This window comes from Carassius auratus, chromosome 4 (assembly GCF_003368295.1).
Source record: "Carassius auratus strain Wakin chromosome 4, ASM336829v1, whole genome shotgun sequence".
NCBI lineage: Eukaryota > Metazoa > Chordata > Actinopteri > Cypriniformes > Cyprinidae > Carassius > Carassius auratus.
In genome coordinates this window covers 15,589,879-15,610,713 of record NC_039246.1, presented here as the reverse complement: position 1 = coordinate 15,610,713, position 20,835 = coordinate 15,589,879, and the positions used below count along the sequence as shown (strand labels likewise).

The 20,835-nt window shown below is 38.8% G+C and overlaps 1 protein-coding gene across 8 annotated transcripts in view; it reads right to left on the bottom strand.

Moving 5' to 3' along the window:
• LOC113060508 (glutamate receptor-interacting protein 1-like) overlaps positions 1–20,835 on the bottom strand; it is a 244,521-nt gene that overhangs the window by 135,873 nt on the left and 87,813 nt on the right. For 3 of the 8 annotated variants that reach the window (XM_026229490.1, XM_026229481.1, XM_026229499.1), the window contains exon 1: positions 9,921–10,201. The exons of 1 other annotated variant lie outside the window; for it this stretch is intronic. In XM_026229490.1, the coding sequence (XP_026085275.1) occupies positions 9,921–10,053 (133 nt within the window). In that variant the 5' untranslated portion in view covers positions 10,054–10,201. Of the gene's footprint in view, positions 1–9,920; positions 10,203–20,835 lie in introns of those variants that run through there. 4 more of the 8 variants (XM_026229524.1, XM_026229538.1, XM_026229533.1 and 1 more) reach the window with 2 other exon arrangements.

Here is a 20,835-nt window from a genome sequence, read left to right as displayed (position 1 = left end):
AAGGAGGGTTAACTCTGCACAACTGAAAGAGATACTTAGCTATGAATGTATTTCAGATCTTGTCTAGCATGTGTGTGAGACAAACGGAAATCAAGCAAAGCTGGGAACAGGATGGGTATTAGGCCAGCCTAGTAACAATAGTGCAGCTCTTTTATGCTCAGCTTCACAACAGAACTCCTGTGCTATTTTTCCTCTGAGCTAATTTCCTTTAATGAACTCCTGGCTGATTAAAAAAAGTACAGAGATCTTACGAGAAAAGAGGCTGTACTTCATGATATTATTTTGGCTGGATGAATTGCGCACTTGTATGTCAGGACACAATAGTGATTGAAGTTGAGAAACTTTGAAGCAATGACTCACGGTTGGGCTGCTCAGCTCAGATTGAAAACTGATTTAGCGTGTAAACGGCACACACCAGAGGAACAGATATTAGCATAGCACCGCTGTGCCTCACCACGATGCGATGTTTTCCCAAAAAGAAAGTATACCCTAGAGACTTGCTTCCCTTGTGCTAACACGGCGCCCAGAATCGGTTTATAGACTACTTTACAATGCTAATCAATGTAGCTCCTGATGACAAAGCTTAACAGTTGTAATGAGGGAGCAAACGTCAACTGCTTCATACTGAACGACATTTGCAGTGCTCAGACAAAAGAACTAAAGGATTCTCATTTATTCTATGTCATAAGGGTTTGACCTGCCAGTTACTGCAATAAATCACCTCGTATCTGGAAAGCCACTGAATAATAGAAGTCAAAACATAATGGGCAAAGTTAAGAAACTGAATGTAAGTGGTGGCTACAGAGAGAAACCAAAGAGATATGATTAAAAACAAGGCCTTTTGCCAAATCAAACTTCAATACGGCATATATTTTGTGCTTTATTCAAATAGAATATATTGCATTGCAAGCTTAGCAACATGCTAATGCATCAATAAACTGTATTATTGGCATCAGTAAACAATAGAGGAGTCTCTTGTACACTTTATGTGCATTACAGTGTACAGTGCATTTAAGTGACAGAGTTGATGTTGCCTATGTAGAGCATTCCACATCCATTTTGGTTTAGGTGCTAACTTACATTTTGGAACAGCACTGAAAGTCTCATAGACAAACAGGTCTTTAATATCTGCTCTTCAGCTGTTGTAATCGGTCATCTTAAGTTTACATAAAATCCTTTCCTGCAAAGCTCCACAAACTCAAGCACAAATTCAAACAGTGTGTTAGCTTTAAGGAAGCATTGTAATATTTGGTAAACAGTGGCATGTATGAGAGAAAGAGGTACACAGACACAAACTCTCACATGCACACACACTGGCAGGCACAAGCTTCAATGCATGGACCAAAGTTGCTCAGATGGTCTTAAAAGAAACCTTCTCTGTCTACACAATAAATATGCATAATTTGCTTCTTCAAAGTATAGAAAAAGCAGGATGTCTGCTCAATTAATAACACAGTAAATGAATACCCAGGTGATTTGGTTGGCCCATCACAGGTCAATAAAAAAAAAGTGTCAACAGGACAGATTTGAAAGGAAATTTCTTCAAAGAAAATATACTATGAAAGTACAGAAATTCAGACACTCTCCTCCTCAGAAACTTCCTTATTAAAACACACCTGCACTGTTCCTAAAGCCTTACCTGCAATTCTATTGCTCTTTTTCTCTTTTTGTCTCTTCTTCACTTTCAGCCTTTCTGAAATATCAGCCTTGGCTAAAAGCAAGCTTATGAACCATTGCAGTTCTGCACTGATTAATCATATTAGGGGCGATTTTGAGACTCTTTGTGTTTGTTGTGGCGCTGAGATAACTCGGTTATATTTTGCAAATGCAGCCTGTGACTAACATCCAATAGAATAGCTAATAAAGCAAAAGGGCTGATTTTGGTGTGATGCAGGGTGACACCAAAGATTATACTAAAAGCTAACAAATTTATGAGGCAGTACTCAATATGCAATTTGAACAAACGTGGGTGTCTAAGACGAGACGCTTTGAGAGCTCATAAATCAACATGAGAGGTCTGAAATAAAGAGCAATCAAGTGATATTATGCAATTACTCAGCGACTCGTAAAAATTAGTTTCAATGACCTTTAACTACACTGCAGAATAAAACATTTTATTAATCAGTATTTGTGTCTTTTGCAATAAAACATTTTGGTATCCTTTAACATCTTTCTCCTTAAGCATCTCCTTGCATAATTGCATAAAATAATAAGAGAGAATTTATCTTGAATTATATTTTGTACCCTATTGACAAGCAAAAACTTCAAACAAACAAATTCAACTAAAAATATTTCAATTCAATAAAATCACAGGAAATTTACTTGCCCAGTAAATTATCCGAGTTTTAATGATTTTGAAGTGTAGTACACATTGCCCTACACTGACCACATGGTGTGGGTCACCTAAAGCTGGCAACTACTTGGACAGTCCCCAAATGATGTGCTTTTCAAAACCAATAATTCAAGTGTAATTCACTCTCCTTTGACACTTATCCATATGCCGTGAGCAATCGGGCTAAGCAGGGCTTAACACATATCTTAAGACTTCCACTAAAGTAGTTTTCAAATAACCCAAGGCAGATATAAGAAGAAGCCTTAATAGAAGACGACACACACAACATTAAAAAAAGAACATCAAAATTACTGGTTTTAAAACAAGTTATTTAGATTAATTCTGCAGAGACGCGCTGCCACACTCATCACATACAATAAAGTACTGCATCAACATCAACACAGAAACCATTCAAGCAGATGGGTAGAGAAACAGTGACAAGCAAAACCTACAGCTGTGCTGTATACACATGCATGTGGACCCTGATCTAATCAGAGCTGATGGATGAGAATGGTGAAATCAGAGAAACGGAGGTAGACAGAGATGGAAATAAAAGAGGAGTTTGATCAAGTGAAAGGGAGTGCAAAAGTGGAAGATGGAGGTAGGGGATCTTTCTAGTCATCCAGTATATGTCTGAGAGGCTGTGGGCAGAATGGACCATTAGGAGGGTCTAGCGTTTGATGATGAAAGCTGTGATAGAATCTGCAAAGCCATTTCACTGAGTGCTGATGAATAGGATCATGGATCCTGGTCACATGTCCCTGATCTAACCAGACCATAGACACATTAGGAAATAGTTCTGAATTAACTACAATATATATAGTAGCATTAAATGTTTGTCAAAGATTCAAGGGCAATGAACTGTATAATTATATATTTTTGTACAAATTCTTAACGTAAAATGCATAAAAGAAAAAATATTAAAATTAGAACTTAAAAACAACAGAGAAAAAATATATGTAAAAATAAATACAAATTAAAAAAATTAAAAGGTCATGTGGTGAAAATGTGAAAAATGATAAATGGTGACATCCATATTATGTGATTAAGACAGTTTATGTAAACAGAAGACTGTGATCATTACCCTTAACCTTAATAATGTGATTATGCTTATAATTAGATCCACCATAATCACTGCAAAATATGTTGAGTTCTGACATTTTGCACTATAGTGGCAAGTAAACACTTTTTGCAACACATTTTAGGCATGTTTCCCACAAAATAAGGGAGGTCGTGTCCCTCAGAAACACATTAAAGCAGGCAAATGAACTTTTCAACCGAATACCTTTGTGATGTGGTTAAATACAAATGAAAATTGACCAAATGGCGGTAAACAAACCACATTCCTTTGCATTTAATCAAAAAGTAATGACAAGTAGCATGTAAAACGGACTGAAGAGGTTTGCCCATGCCATGTAAACATCTTAATCCAAGTAATTCCTTTCTCTGATTATTGGGAATAATCCCTAGACGTAGCTTGAGCCCTTCGTTTAGTGTATGTTTACAGGGGCTTTTGCCTTCTTTTTATCACCCACCAAGCAAGTAATCAGTAATGTTTTGCATCATACATCACTGGTTTTCAGCAAAATTGTGGTAATGAGTTTATAGCTACATTATAGCTGTATAATTTACAGTTTGCAGAATGTTTAATTTTGTATAAAGAGAGATAAAATGTAATGAACTAATAAAAATATAATTACAAATCTAATATTTCCAGCAAATATAAATCATGAATTCCGAAACACACACACACACACACACACACACAGAAACCAGAACAAGATTAGTTTATGTTATTGTTTTGCTGCAAGCCGAGATGCACTCACAGACTGTAAACTGAACAATAACACGATAGTTTATCTGACACAGTCATAAGGAGGATGAACTCTCAGGGGGCTTTGGTGTCTGCAGAGGAGAGCACCGTGATCGCTGGGGTTAAGATGTCATTACCAGATGAGCAGTTGATATTGCTGTTGTTTACTTGGCTATCCCGGAAATGTCAGCCTAAATGACAAATAGTGCTATCCTCATCAATTCAAAAAATAAAAAATAAAAACAGGATTCCATGACTTTAGAGGCCTGGCACATGTTAAACTCACCCCGAGATGAGTGCGATACTCATTGTGGGTTTGATACAGCACTGTCATTGAAATATATGCTTAATTTATTCCTTAATGGCTCTTACACAACACATCCGAATTCATCATGCCTCTTTGATGATGAAGGCTCCATCGCATACAGAGAAAGGGGGGAGATAATAGGTTACGCTTTTGCTTTCAGCGAGGACATTTCCAGCGGGAGGATGAGGTGGCCTTACAGTACACAGTGTAAGGAGGGAGTATTAAGCCCACTGTGAATGGAGAAGTGCAGTGACGTGATGTGACAGCCCGAGTGTGATGGGATGGGCTGAAGTTTGAGGAAGAAACAACATTTATCACCTGAAGGTGAAGACATTAAAAACAAGGTCGCTGCAATTCAAGCATTAACAGACAGTGCCCACATTTTCAAGTGCAAGCCACTTTCCTCAGCTCTTTTCCAAAAAAAAGAAAGAAAAAAAGCAAAGAGAAAAGGTAATAATGATAAAGGGATAAGGACAAATTAGGTGTTGTTTTTGCTAGAGCTTTTGGAAGGTACTCTGTGCCCTGCTGAAAATAACTAGGGATAGATCATCTGAAAATGAAATGTCATTATTTATTCACCATCTTACTGATCCAAACTTAACTTATAACTTTTTTTGTGGAACACAAAAATAAAAATTCAGAATAATACCCTGGCTGCTCTTTTACATGATGAATACCAATGAGGACTGGAGATGTCATGCGGCACAAAAAAACAACAACAATAAATATAAATATTTACGATTTTATGACATTCTTATTAAGGCCTACACATTTTTATGACCTAATGTGTGCCATCTTCCAAGTCTGTAGTAATATGATAGCATATGTGTGGAATTGCAGTGGGCTTTTATTCATTGTGAGTGACTAAGTCCGTGAAAACTGGATCAGCCCAATATCTGAACAAATCATTCAATGCAGCATTTCCCAAAAGCATAAACCTAAGTACATTGTAGAAACTACTGGCACCAATAGTCTCTACAATCTACTTTGGCATGCAGTGCTATTGGGAAAAGCAGCCCTTATCGGTTTTATGTACTGGAACTGGACCATTCAAAACTTGTTCAAAAGATCAGATTCAAAGTGAAATGAGTGGCCAGTGGCCAGGATGCCTTTGTTCTAAATAAATAAATGAGGTTTAGATCATAATGTTCAGAAAGAAAGAAAGAAATGTTAGTCAATTACTTTTATCAAAGGATGACCATGACTAGCTGTGACCTGATCCAGTGCAAGGATGAATAGTTCAAAGAGGCTAATGAAAGTAGAGAAGAATATTAAGCAGTGATCAAGACACAGAGAGAGAGAGAGAGTAGTGTGTAACGTGCAACTGCAAAATAAATTAAAATATATATATAAAATAATAAAAAAAGATTGAATCCAGAAAGTGTGCCAAGTACTTTCATCTCATTTTATCCCAAATGAGAATGATGAGACAGTATCCTCATGCTATTCAGCAGAAGGCCTTAGGTGACTATCTCTTTTTGGCGTGATTGCTAATGCGTAGAGAAAGATCAGCTGACTGTGATTGGTGACTGGGGAGGAGAGATGATTGTGGAGGGACAGTCAGGCTTCATTATCACCTACTAACTGTGAGCAGCTCGCTAAAATACCAGACTCCATCCTTCTTTAGCAACCACAGGCCTAAAAAAGCTGCCACTGCGCAACTGACGTGCCCCATAACCATATTTCAAGAATTTCTGCCTTCTTTCCAGAAGGATTTTGAGAGGGTTATAGGCGGATGTTAATTTGTGCCTGCTTGAATGTCTTTGGAAATCAAAATCTTGTGATACAATTCGTTTAGCATTTGCATTGATACACAGCATTACATTAGATATACATACAGCTGTGGATTTTCGGTGTGAAAAATCTTTTGTTGGATTTCATACTGTCTATCGGAGGGAAAAAAAGGAGGGGGTCTTCGGTTATAGTTTGGACAAAACAAGAATTTTATCAGATGGAAACATTTTGTTTAACTTTAACTGTCAAAACGAAGACATTTGGTATGCGTTTATTTTTTCCTTCAGGGTTTCATGTGACCTACTAGAGGAATCTTTGCTTTGATATGAGGCAAATCCTTGATTTAACTCCTTTGAGATGTCTCTTAGAAATGCTGCCACTTTCTTTTTGGGAACCAAACACATTCTGTCACAGCAGTGTTGGTTGCTGTTTGATGAATCCAAGCAAAACCTTTAAATTGCACAAAAGGTATTGCTCTTTACCAAGTAAAAAGCGGTATTTGCCACTTCAATCTATATTTATTAATAACACAATATTTCAATGACAGCTATTTTGCATACAGTATATAGTGTCACATTGCTGTAATTTAACCTGTGACTAGCTATTAATTTATTTTCCCAGACTTGAGCAAGAAAAAAAAGAAAAAGTAATTTTAGTTATAGAGATGATGCTATGTTGTGAATTGCATAACATACAACAAATGCCACCAAAAAAAAAAAAAAAAAAAAAACACAAAAGAGCTTTCACAAGCAATTTAACTTCTGTAATGTGACATCTTTCTAAAATATATAATACATTATTATAAACAAAATATTTGACTGGAAGGGGTTGAAAAATTAAAAAAGGGATTGGTGATGTCAGATAAAAGCCACTTCAGAGACGTATCAAGTTAATATGATAAAAGCTTAAAAAAGCTTAAAATGTTTGTATAGGTTTATGACAGTGAATAGCATCAATTTTGATGTCATGTTGATTTTGACATCACTTTTTGTGCTCCACTGCATTTTATAACAACTGGAACTGCACTGATACTCAAATCTACTCCAGTGAACAAGTGAAAAACAAATAAGCGAAATGGATACTGTGCATTAGGTTTCTGGGAACCTCACAGCAGGGTAAGGCCACTTGCCCTGAGCTAAGAGAAGGTGGCTAATGTTTCATATAGGGAGTCTCTACAAGAACAATAGCCAGCATTTAAAACAGCATTTTATACACTATTATGCTATGGAAAATAACAGTTTGCAGAAGAAAAGGGTATACAAATGTTGCCATTTATTGAGAAAATAAATGGAAAGAAGGGATGCTAGGGTTTGAAGCATTCCGGACTAGCTTTATAATCAGTTTGAGATGGACAGCTTTAGCCAGTAACATGTGACTTTCAAACTGGAAAAGCTTAAGGTTCGATACATAAAAGATTAACCCACTTCACTCTCGAAATGTTAACGTGAGTCCTAAAAAATAAAAGGCATTTATAGCCAAACTGTGTGTAAAAAAAAAAAATTTGCAAATACAACAGGACTGACAACCGTAGGCACATTACACTGAGTCACCTTCACCAGAACGTCCTACAGTCCCCGAATACATCAAACAAACATATTCTGCCTCTACACTACTCTTTGTTATGGAGAGATGATCCATTTATCAAAATGCAGTCCTCCCCCAAAGTGTGGGTCCTGCAGTGAGCCAACTGGTATAAAAATCATGTGTATCATAGAAGGAGTGACAGCAGGCCACGTGAGGGAGATTTTGATAAATGACGAGAATGGACACACTAAAACCTGACCCTGAATTATACATGAGGAAGGCAGAAATGATGAAGAGAGAGGCAGAGGCGAAACGAGGGACCCTAGCAAATGGGGGAGTGGTTGGTCTCGGGGAGCCCATGTGTGACATTTCCAGGCTTTTGCTAAGGGTTAATTCGCAGTTGATCCCTTTGTGCATGCCTAGCTGCCATTACGTTTTAAAAGCAGCATTGCTTGCTCAAAGTCAAATTACATTTAACACACACCTGAAGCATTAAACCAAACAGCAAATGTAAGTGACATCTCTACATTTCCCTCTAATCTAAAAATATTCCATATGGCATTTACTCCTCAATTTCTCAGAGTGACTCAGTTGGACTCCAGCTGGGCCAATTAGGTGTCTAATTCTAGGTTTCGTACAGAGCGTTTTGCTACTGCATATCAGAGTGAATACCCGACATTTAAAATCACGCTTGAAAGAAAGAAGCCATTTAGGGAACAGGTTGCAGCGTTCAGCTGACATCACAATCATAACAACTCGCTGATCAAAAACAATTTCAATTTTATTAACGCCTCCCTGCAAAAACCAAACCAAAGCAAACGTGGGGATGAAACATGGCTTCCGTCGCACAATTAATTCCACCAGTCATCCTCGATTCAAGCTAGCAACGTCTGAGAACACTGCAGCTTTGCAGGTTTAAATTCTCACAAAGGTTGTTTGGGCAAATCAGCGCTTTCATGCGTGGCGGTGATGACTACATCACTATTGCTAATGGTGATGAGTGAGTATCTTGGGTACTGCTTTGTTTGACTTACATGCCTCCACTGATTCAGCACTGTGGAAGTTCCTGGCATTCCATGGAAAAACTGAAGCTATACTTTAATAATGAAACTACACTAACTCATTTTTTTATCATGCTGAAGATTTTTATTCACTTTGTTATCGTTTTGTTGACTGTAGACAAAACGTGACCCACACACACCGAACATTTAAGCTACATTAGCATAATTTTGAAACGTAAGCATTACCGATATTTTGAATCCCACCTTCCTTGATTCAAAACTTTCATACAAAGTGCATTAAACATTCTCAATTCTCTAAATACATAATAATGCAAAAGACAATATAGCAACAAAGCATTGCTAACACCTGCATTCACCCACTTTTGGATTGTCCATCTTTCTCTAGGAGGGCCATGGAATGAGGATTACAGGATTCCTGGTCCGCTTCCCTGTCATTACCCATTCTGCCCTGGGGGCATCTTGTGAACGGGAACCTGCCAACTTCAAAACAGGTAGGGGAGAACCAAGAGAGCACAATGCTAATTATCATTCTGTATATAGGGAAACTCTGAGACAACAAAGGGTAGCATAATCCTGTAAGAACAACACCAGAATGTACGCAGTGTGCATGGATGCTTCATAATAAACAAAGGTAAAGCAAAGGTTGAGAAATATGCTAGCCAGTGCTTGCATTTTTGAAAACTAGCATTACAGCTACCAGAGACCGCTATGCTGTTGAAAACTATGCCCCGTTTCACACAGATACACACATGCAGGGACACACTCAAACTTCTCACCTGCGATTAAAGAGCAGTGTGCTATCCAAACACACCAAGTAGCACTCAAACAGAAGCAGCTCAGCAGGATACACCAGTATGACCATAAATGTCCACTCTAGTGCGCATTTAATGGCCAATGTAGCATTAAACACACTCTAAATCAATAGAAACAAATGGTGACCGACTGAGGCCATCCATCAAGACAAGGGTAGTGGGGCGAATACACCCTTATAAACACACTTGCACTGACAATGAACCTCAGCTGCCGTATGCTGAGGTCCCTCTAGGAGTTTATGGTCTGCAGGTAAACCATTCATTCGTGGCTCAAACATGAGTTGCTATGATGGCAATAGTAAAACAATGACTGATACCAGAGATCTAATCCCCCCCTTATTTCCTCCCTTCCCAGCCAGCTAGTGGGAGCACTTACGGTGTAGGTGCTCAGAAGCATAGTAATAGACATCCTCGTAACCCTCATGATAATCCTCTTCCGGACGGTACTTTTTGCCCTTGCGTCTCCTGGACCTCCGGATCTGCTTGACAAAGCCAAGGAAGCGCTCCATGCCTGCCCACCGTGTGCAGTCCCACTGATACAGGCGCAGACCGCTGCACTCAGCCAGCGTGCGTGTGTGTCTGTGTGTGAGAGAAGGTGTGTGTTCTGTTTCACAAAGAGCACGGCTCCAAAGGATCTCAGAGAGAGAGAGAGAGAGAGAGAGAAAGAGCGAGACAGAGGCGGAGAGGGAAAGGAGGAGGGGTGCGGGGGGAAGCAGCAGATCGCAGTCAGCTGGAGAGGATGGGTCAAATATCAGTCTTCTCCGGTGCACCCGTCTCCTTTAAGAAACCCGTATGTAGAAGTGTCCTCAGCTGAATGGGTTTTTGTGCATGCTTGCATGCACGTGTAGGTAAGGAGAATGTGCACAGGCTAAGTACGAAAGAGAGAGAGAGAGAGAGCAAGGGCGGGGGAATACACACTGGGAAGTGAGAAAGACACAAAGTTCAAAGGAACTGGCAGTAAGGTGAGGAATCCTTGGTCTAAGACTGTCTCATTCCAAAATGGGAACGGGGCGGGGATTCAGTCTGCCTTTAAAATAAGCATGAGTTTTCATTGGTTTAAGAATGAACAAAAGCAACGCTGCACCAGTGGGGTGTGGATGGAAACCCTCGAGTGGCTTTCCTGAAAATTCCTTGCGATAATTCCACAAGACGGAAGGGGCACTGTGGTCACATGTTACTGGCATGGCACTGACAAAAAGCTGAGAGGATTACAACACTCTCTAATTCACCACCAACACCAGCCTAGCCAACCAGTGCTGCCTGGATCAGCAGCTAATAGCATTAATGGGGCTAGAGGAATTGTTAATTGAACAGTTGGCCACAATGATACCCAAGTGCATGTCAGTAATTCATTCATTCAGTGGGCGTGTGTGCCATTTCACCCCAGGGTGATAACAGAACTCCAGAGAGACTCCCATTGCCATTGTGCGGATGCCATTCTACTGCCTTGACACTGGGAAAAATTGTCATTGTAGGTTCCAACTAGTGATGCGAGGGTCGTCTCATAACGGGTTGGGTTGGGGTGGGTGAAGAAATTGTCACTTTATTTGCGGGCGGGTTGGGGCGGTTCATTAAAAACTAAATAAAAAAATCCATATATGTTGCATTCAATTCCCAACAGCCTATATTAAATATTTAGAATATCTATTTTCATATTGTATTAGGTTCTTTGAAGAGGTTACAATACGAAGGCTTATGTAGCAACGTAACTTGCGTGATGTCCCCGAGACACGGGTCATCTCATAAGAAATTTTACTTTATTTGCAGGGCAGGCCAAATAATTTAGTAAAAGCAGGACCTGCGGGTTGGAAAAAAACCGGACCCACACATCACTAGTTCCAACCTATCTGTTATTTTCTTTCCAGTAGTGGAGAAGGAAAATCTCATCAAAAACACCCTCTGATTCTTCACCCTATGGAATCACCCTATTTATCTCCTTATTATTGGATGGCTGAGCTAGATCACTTTGGTCTAAAACACATCATGGTAGAATAAAACCTTTCAAAGAAGGCTCACTCGTCATACGTGAGTGTATTTCTCTGTGGTCTTGAGCCTGTTCTTCATGCAACGCAGCAGGGGGGCTTTCTTTGTCTGAGGTTTGTCTCATGAAAATCACGTTATAGGGGGCAACCCTGTGGATTACTCCTTTTTTTGATGTCGTGATTTTCATTTAGCAGCGGTGGCCATGTTTTCACACGTTAAGGATTACATATCCATTGTTTGGTTTGTACCTGTGGTTCTGCTAAGAGGGAGAGAAAGGAGAAAAGGAGGGTCCGATAAATTCAGTATTCATCTAGCGGCAAACATGTGGTCTTGAAATAAACAACAACAACAATAATATTAATAATAATAATAATAATAATAATAATTCATTACATTTATATAGTGCTTTCCCTGGCACTCAAAGCACTTTACATTGTGAGGCGGAGTATCCTCATCCACCACCAGTGTGAAGCATCTATCTGGATGATGTGACAGAAGCCATAGTGTGCCAGAACACCCACCACACACCAGCTTATTGGTGGAGAGGAGACAAAGTGATGAAGCCAATCAGTAGATATGGGGACTGATAGGATGATTCTTTCTCAAAAATCCTCAAACACTGACAAAACAGTCTATTTTTTTTTTTTTTTTTTTTTTAGAAGAGGCCATCAAAAAATTTAATAAAGTCCATACAAATAGGATCTAAACTTCCTATCAAATATGACATCGCCTCTCTGATTGTCTACTGATGAGCAAACACATGCTTTCTCTTCAGGGAATGGTGCATCCTGGGAATTCACAGCTCCCACAATTTGAAGACCCAGACTTGTTTATCCAATCTGTCTGCCACCTAAGGCAATCAATGCACATTCAACAGATTCATCACTGTTTCAGGAAATACAAAAATCCAGAGCAATCTAGCTAGCGGGTGGGGCTTTAATTAGCTATGTGGTCGCCATACCTGTAATTAGACATCCTGCATCCTCAGCGGAAGACTGAGTTTGGATTAAGGGCAACTGCTCTTTGCAAAACTGCAGAACAGAGGCAGTATTCTTTAGCAGGGGCATATGAATCTGCATGAGGAGAGTTCCTTTACAAAATAATTCTCTGCTTTTTTGGAGTTGTGAAATTCACAATGCAGTAACTGTTATTATTCATGAGGCAAGAGCATTGTAATTAAGACCATAACAAGGAGATGGTATAATTAGGACTAATTCACTATATTTCATAATATTCCATCTGGTACTTTGGAGTAAGCGCTGTAATGTGAAGCGTCAAGGAGTAATAATGTTGTGATGGTTTGCGCTTGTATGTTATGAGGATTGTGGCAGTGTTCCAGGTGTGAGTCTCTCCTGAGATTGTTTTCAGATAAACCACTGCAGTAAAAGCCAGCTTTATACACTGAGCTTGTGCCAAGCTCTTAGCATCTCTGTACCTAGGCAGAGCTGAGCATTTGCTGCAGTCACTCTTTCTCCTGTCCAGCTCACAATGCCAAAATATAACTTTGTGTCTTATTTCTTCCTTGGTTCAATTCCATTTGTATGGTAAATGCTGCGGTAGGTGCAGAGCTGCAATGGGAGTCATTTCTAATGGCTGCATGATGACTTCCCTTAAAGGAACAGTTCACCCACAAATACAAATTTAAATGTATTTTTTACTCATGCTCATCATGTTCAATTGTTTTTTTTTATGTTGGAGTCATCAGAACACAAATTCAGATGACTATTTTTGATGTCCTTACTACCTTTCTGATCCTTGAATGTGGTAGTTGCATTGCTGTCTATGCAGGGTCAGAAAGCTCTTGGATTTCATCAAAAATATTGTGTGCTGAAGATGAATCTTACAGGTTTGGAATGACATGAGGGTGAGTAATTAATGACAGAATTTTCATTTTTAGGTGAACTAACCCTTTACGATTTACATTGCATGTCTTAATGCACAGATCCGATCTTTTAAATACATCCCATTTGGATTTGTGTGTTTACACACGTGCATGAAATTCCAACCTGTGTCAGATGTAGGCACAGATGTGTCTGCCAATGTACAGGTAAATGCAGCCTTGGTCTATTCATTTAAAAAATGGTCTGAAATAACTTAAATTTTGGTCAGTTCATCATAAAGCTTTTGAATGGTCCTTGAACACATCACTTTTATTGTGTTATTTTGTAAGGACAATGTCCTCATTTAGTTATGTCATACAAAAAAAAAAAAAAAAACTGAGAGGCCAGTGCAGTCCTAATATGTAAGGGAGGATAAGTGATGACAGTATTTTCATTGTTAAAAATGATCTACTTCTGCAGTGAAAGCAGACTGAAAGTAGTCTTAAAAGTTTGTGTATATGAGCAATCCAGGCAGAACATCTTAAAATCCTTACTTGTGCATCCATTTGAGAGTGAACTGCTTGAGGCTTTTTCTGGAACCAGGGCTGTGCCAGTGTGTTGCAATATGGTAGCTCCTCTTTGGAAGCAAGTCCATTGCCTGGGTAGAAAAAAGGCTGTCCAGACACTACATCTGCTATATACAAATGCTTCAGATGACTGAAACAGCCTCTCAGTAGAGATGGGAGGATGCTGATAGGTTAAACGGTTGTGTTTTCACAGTTATTTGAACTCCGGCATTGAGAAGTGATGCAGGATTGCTGAGTCAAGTGTTTCACACCTTCACAAACAAACCAACCCACCCAAACGTAAATTCAGTCTTCTTGAATGTTCCACCCTCTTTTCCAGTGCCCACAGTCTCCCTCTCACGGTTGAATGAAGCTCTCCCTTTACTAATTTATCACATCTGCAAGGTCTACATTTGTTCTGCCCTTAGCAAGTTCTACAAAGTAGGTCTATTTTCGTCCCTTCTGCTCTAGACTCTTCCTCATTCAAGATGGCAGTTCTGCTTGGGGTGGAAAAACCAACACTGGAGCAGATGACTGGCACTTGGTTCCAGGTTCTATCCTTACAAGGATGATCACCTTCAGCCATGAGCAAGGTATTTAAGTTGCTTCAGGGGAGAGTTGTTATAGCAAAAAGTTAATTGTGAAGTTTTATGGTGGCATTTAGGGGTGCCAAATTCAACAATTTTTTTTGCCAATGGCAGGTGATCTTAGAAAATCTATTCATTCTTCATCTGATCTCAGATTAGAGTAGACAGGAATGTTACATACTCGTCCACAATGTCTCTGCTATAATAGTGAATGTAGAACTCATGGCATTTTGAAAGCCTTATCTTGCCTACTTGTCAATTTTCCATTATGACAGGCCTGATGTACTGTTATTACAAGAACAGCAGCATTTTAGAGTGCAGGTCTGAGCATGGATCAGCTAATGGAAGGGTTTAAAGGTCAGGTCTAAATGCTCTCTTCGAGATGTGAAACATTCCAAGACCTCCATTGATGTTGTCATTACCTTAGTACTTAATCCCTGCATAAGTTCCTTTCTGAGCCTCACAATAACATGAGATTAGGGAGAAGCTCACAATGGTTGATTCTTTCAGGTCGAAATGATTGGGAGACCCAGAGGTGATATGCCTTCAAAAGCGTATCAAGCTCACTAAATATCACTTGATTGAAGGGCGCTATTGCAGACCTGTTCATGAACGTTGAGAAGTAGTAAAAAGTGTCAGAATGACACATATAGAAAGAGTAAAAAACAAGATAATATGATGAAAGTATGCATCTTTAAGCATAGCGCTGTTGTGAGATGAGGGCGGAAGAAGAAAGATCGAAGGATTTACTTGTTCATGCCCGCCGTCTGATTCATTTCACGCACAGATGGGTAATGTTAGCCAAAGCCTTATGGGCTGACACTGGCCTTCATTCAACCTTAAAAAGCAATGGGCAGAACAAACTTGTGACCTTCCCACCCTCTAGTGGGAGTTCTCTAGCACTATAGGAGCAGAGGCAGAAAAAATATCCTTAAATCATTTAAATTCAACTGTGGGTCTCCCCTTTTCATGCAAGGAAGGTTAAATAGACAATCAAGGTAATTATGTATTAGATTAACAGAGCACCGAAAGGCCAATAAAGTAACATATGATTAACAAATGGCCTATGCATGGGAAATAACAATTGTAGATGGCTAATTCTTGTGACTTTTGAAATGTGACTTCAGAGTCAGAATAAATCAATATCAAATAAAAATCCAAACCAAACCCTGTCAATATTTTGTGAATCGAATCAGAAAATCACTGACTATAAAAGGAGTCACACTGCCTGGAGAGAATGAGCGAGCCAAATATATCCAGTAAACAGCGTTGGATGCATTTCAAAGTGGAAATCCTTTTATTGATAGCAGTCTTGTGAGAGACGTTCACTGCAGAAACTCATTCTAAAGATGTATGTGGAAAAGAAGCTGAGAGGGAGCATGCAGATGGTGACGACTCTGAATAAAACATGAGGGGAGAGTGACACAGACTGCTAAAAATCACATTCGGATCAGAGCACAGATTCCACATGTCACAAACAGCATTTCCAAAAGCAAAGATGTCAAGTGAAAGTGTCCAAATCCTGCTTGGGACATCTCGGCTGACCCAGGCTGACCTTGCGATGCCAGTTTTGTCCCCTGAAGCAGTCAACCTTTTCAACTGCCATCAAACAGCTGCCAGGATTGTGCTATAACTGTGAGCGTGTGTACTTTTACAACACATCCTGTAGGGACTCACTTTCCCTAGGCACCCCCTATGTGTCATTCCTGACAGAGGAAGAAATCTTCCGACAGGCTTGACAGACACGTCCACATTATTAATGTACGTGACATGACTTCAAATGGATTCTATTGTTTTGCTCAAACCTGTCAGTGACAACACAAAATTCAATGGCTAAAAAAAATAAGGAGCCATTCCTACGGGATGCATTTTTGGGAATAGTCTGCCTTGAAGGGTATTTTTAGAAATTGACCTAAGATAGCTTCTTATCCCTGCCTTTAAGGAACAAAAGGTCTACAAACTGAAATGCATTAAAATAATGTCTTATAAATAAACTTGTAAATACAAAACGATTGAAAATAGTGCAATTGAATAAACAAATTGTGTGAATAGCCCCTCACACAACAAAAAAAAAATGAAGGTAAACCGAAATTAAACTGAGCATTATCATTTAAACTGACCAATTTTTGCAATGTCTTCGAGAAAACTTATGTATGACAGATGATTCTGTATAATGCTGGATTGAATAAACATGCTCGCCGTGGTTCATTAACTAACGCCATCTCTCCCAGCAGACATGAAGTGCTCCACAATAAGCAGAGGCGTCTGATTAACAGTGTTTTATTGTGCATGAAGCCTCCTTGAGCTCTCTGGGAAAGACTCCAATTGCCAAAAGTGCAAATATGTTGACTGACAGTTAACATTTCCTCACAAACGTAGGTCGTTCACACTGTGCCTGAACTGTCATCACCAGGCACGTGCACAGGTAGGGCTCAACCTGTGCAGAGCACATGCCCTTTTTGCTCTTACACTCCGAAGTGCCCTTTTTTTTTTTTTTTTTATCAATGCTATTGGTCACCCTTTACGTCTGTCTGTCTGTTTTACAAATATTTCGCAAATGAAAGTTCTTAAAACGAGCTTGTGTAAATCTTATTCGATCCTCAAGCTGTCAGTAAGCTGATAACTCCGCCCCCTCTATATTAATTGAATCAACTGAAGTTCCACAGCAGCCGCACAGTAGACAACAGCTGAGCTGAACAAAGTTTTGCGAAGGGTAAATAAATATCTTGTTGTTTAAATAAGTACTACTAAACTCTATGTCTATAAAGGCTCATATTTTATTTATTGGATGTCTATCTGACTGACTGAGACATGTGGGACGTCGCCTGAGAGAGAGGGCTAGCATTTGCCATCTAGTCATAGCCAATATATAGCCAACACTTAAATAGCCTGTGCATACAGTAGCATTTCATCGTTTATAAAATGCGATTATGGCCAAATGCATTTTACCACAGGAAAAACTGAGCGCTCCGTCTATATAGCTACAAAAACTAGTTTGTAACCTGTAGATGAAAATGTAATGTGATGCTGGCAGCGGCAGGCGCCGTCGCCGTTTTAATGACGGACAAAAAAAAATAATTCACATTTGCACACATTCGAAAAATATTGGTAAGTAATACAACAACATACAATTAGTTTTTACCATCGGAAAATCATAACAGGTGCGCCCCCCGCTGTTTCGTACTGGAACTTACACAAAGCGACGAGTGATCCACATATATTTCTAAGAAATTTCTTCTTTGATTTATGATTGCTGATACACTTGATTCATTAACATTTAGGCTAATCATGTTATGGTATACTCTCCGCTCATCCTCACATGTATAAAATGTAGTAAAACATGGTTTTACTACAGTAATGTAGTAGTAACTAAAAAAAAATGACAGAAGATCACTGTGAAATCTTTATATTTTATCATGCAGAATGTAATTCATGATTCATTCCAAGGCTTCATTTATTTGATCCAAAATACAGCAAAAACAGTAATATTGTGTAATATCTTTACAATTTTAAATAACTGTTTTCTATTTGAAATATATTTTAAAATGTAATTTATTTTTGTGATCAAAGCTGAATTTTCAGCATCATTACATCAGTACTCTTCAGTGTCACGTGATCCTTCAGAAATGCTTTTCACTGTAAACTAATGTTTGGCTTAGTTTACAGAAAAGTGTACGTCACACTTCCTTTCATTATGATGCAACATTGTTTCCTTCTCAGATGAGTATTTAACATCTTTATTATTGTGAGGATTGGTGTGTAAGTGCTACACACACACACACACACACACACACACACACACACACACACACACAACGGTCAGAGTTTGGGATCACTTAATTATGATTTAATAACGTGTTTAATGAATTTGATAAGTACGGTATTCAATGTTTCCTTACATAGAGGTTATTAATATAGGCTGAAATATAGTGTTTCTTTATAGTTTAAAGGTGATCTTATGGTGCATTGCTCGTTTAAAGTTAGGCTGTTAATATAATATAGAGAAAGACCATTCCTAATTATTTTTTACTATATTAAAATGCATTTATTTTTTACATTCTTTATTCGAAGTTTTCAGATCGGCACTTCGGAGCCTGTTCGCGACTCCGTTGATTCAGATCGGCACTTCGGATCATGTTCGCGACTCGGTTGATTCAGATCGGCACTTCGGAGCATGTTCGCGACTCGGTTGATTCAGATCGGCACTTCGGAGCCTGTTCGCGACTCGGTTGATTCAGATCGTGACTTCGGAGCATGTTCGCGACTCGGTTGATTCAGATCGGGACTTCGGAGCCTGTTCGCGACTCGGTTGATTCAGATCGGGACTTCGGAGCGTGTTCACGACTCTGTTGATTCAGATCGGGACTTCGGAGCCTGTTCGCGACTCGGTTGATTCAGATCGGCACTTCGGCACACACACACACACCGGTCAGAGTTTGGGATCACTTAAGGCTTTATATACTAGTATATGTTTTTTATGATAGCTTGACTTTTTTGGCCTCCATAGCAAGTTGAAATAGAAAAATCATACTGAGGAACAGGCCATTTTCAACATTTCTGCAAGATGCTTTGCACAAAAATGTGATTAAAATCCTTTAAAAACAAAAGAAGCAGAAATTAATTTATTCTTATATTACGATACATATTATGGAAACTAAATTATAAAATATTTTATTTGTTTTATGGTTTATTAAGATTTACAGAGCTTTTTTTGTTTTCTGAGGGACACAAAATGGCACGTTTCCATATAATGACCCTCATACAGTTCATTGAACAATAATAAATGAAGTACCTGAAGCTGACAATGAAGTAAATGTATAATAATTAGTAAAGATGATTAATTTAGTGCTGTATACGCGCGTGTGAGGGGCGGAGACGCGCCGCGGAGCGTCAGACGCGCGTGAGGACCAAACACTGCAGAACGGTAGGAAACTCCTCTTATTATTTCTCTTTTACTATAGCGAATTATTTTTAGATACGTGATCTGAGTCTTTCATAGAGTTGTTTTATAAAAGCAGTAACCTTGGAATCAGCTCTGAAAGTTCCTGTCAGTGTTTAAAAACTAATTATGATTTAATAACGTGTTTAATGAATTTGATAAGTACGGTATTCAATGTTTCCTTAAATAGAGGTTATTATTATAGGCTGAAATGTAGTGTTTTTTTATAGTTTAAAGTTGATCTTATGGTGCATTGCTCGTTAAAAGTTAGGCTGTTAATATAATATAGAGAAATACCATTCCTAATTATTTTTTACTATATTAAAATGCATTTATTTTTTACATTCTTTATTCGAAGTTTTCAGATCGGCACTTCGGAGCCTGTTCGCGACTCCGTTGATTCAGATCGGCACTTCGGAGCATGTTCGCGACTCGGTTGATTCAGATCGGGACTTCGGAGCCTGTTCGCGACTCGGTTGATTCAGATCGGGACTTCGGAGCCTGTTCGCGACTCTGTTGATTCAGATCGGCACTTCGGAGCATGTTCGCGACTCGGTTGATTCAGATCGGCACTTCGGAGCCTGTTCGCGACTCTGTTGATTCAGATCGGCACTTCGGAGCATGTTCGCGACTCTGTTGATTCAGATCGGGACTTCGGAGCCTGTTCGCGACTCGGTTGATTCAGATCGGCACTTCGGAGCATGTTCGCGACTCGGTTGATTCAGATCGGCACTTCGGAGCCTGTTCGCCACTCGGTTGATTCAGATCGGCACTTCGGAGCATGTTCACGACTCGGTTGATTCAGATCGGCACTTCGGAGCCTGTTCGCGACTCGGTTGATTCAGATCGGCACCATTGTGTATGAAATGTGCTATATAAATAAACTTGTCTTGCCTAGTGTGTTAGTGGGATTATATATATATATATATATATATATATATATATATATATATATATATATATATATATATATATATATAAACACACACACATACACACACTACGGTCAGAGATTGGGATCAGAATTATTTTTAATGTTTTTTTTACAGGAATTCATTTTACTCATCAAGACAGCATTTATTTGATCAAAACTACTGGAAAACATGTAATATTGTGAAATATTATTAACATTTTTCTATTTTAATATACATGAAAGTGTAATTTATTTATGTGATGTGCAGCTGTATTTTCAGCATCATTCCTCCAGTCTTCAGTGTCACATGATCTTCAGAAATCACAATAATATGATGATTTATTATTAGAATTATCAACAGTTTTGCTGATAAATATTCTTTTGGAATCTGTGATACTTTTTTCAGGATTCTTTGATGAATAAAAAGTTAAAAAGAAGAGCATTTATTTAAAATATATATATTTTCTAACAATATTCACTACA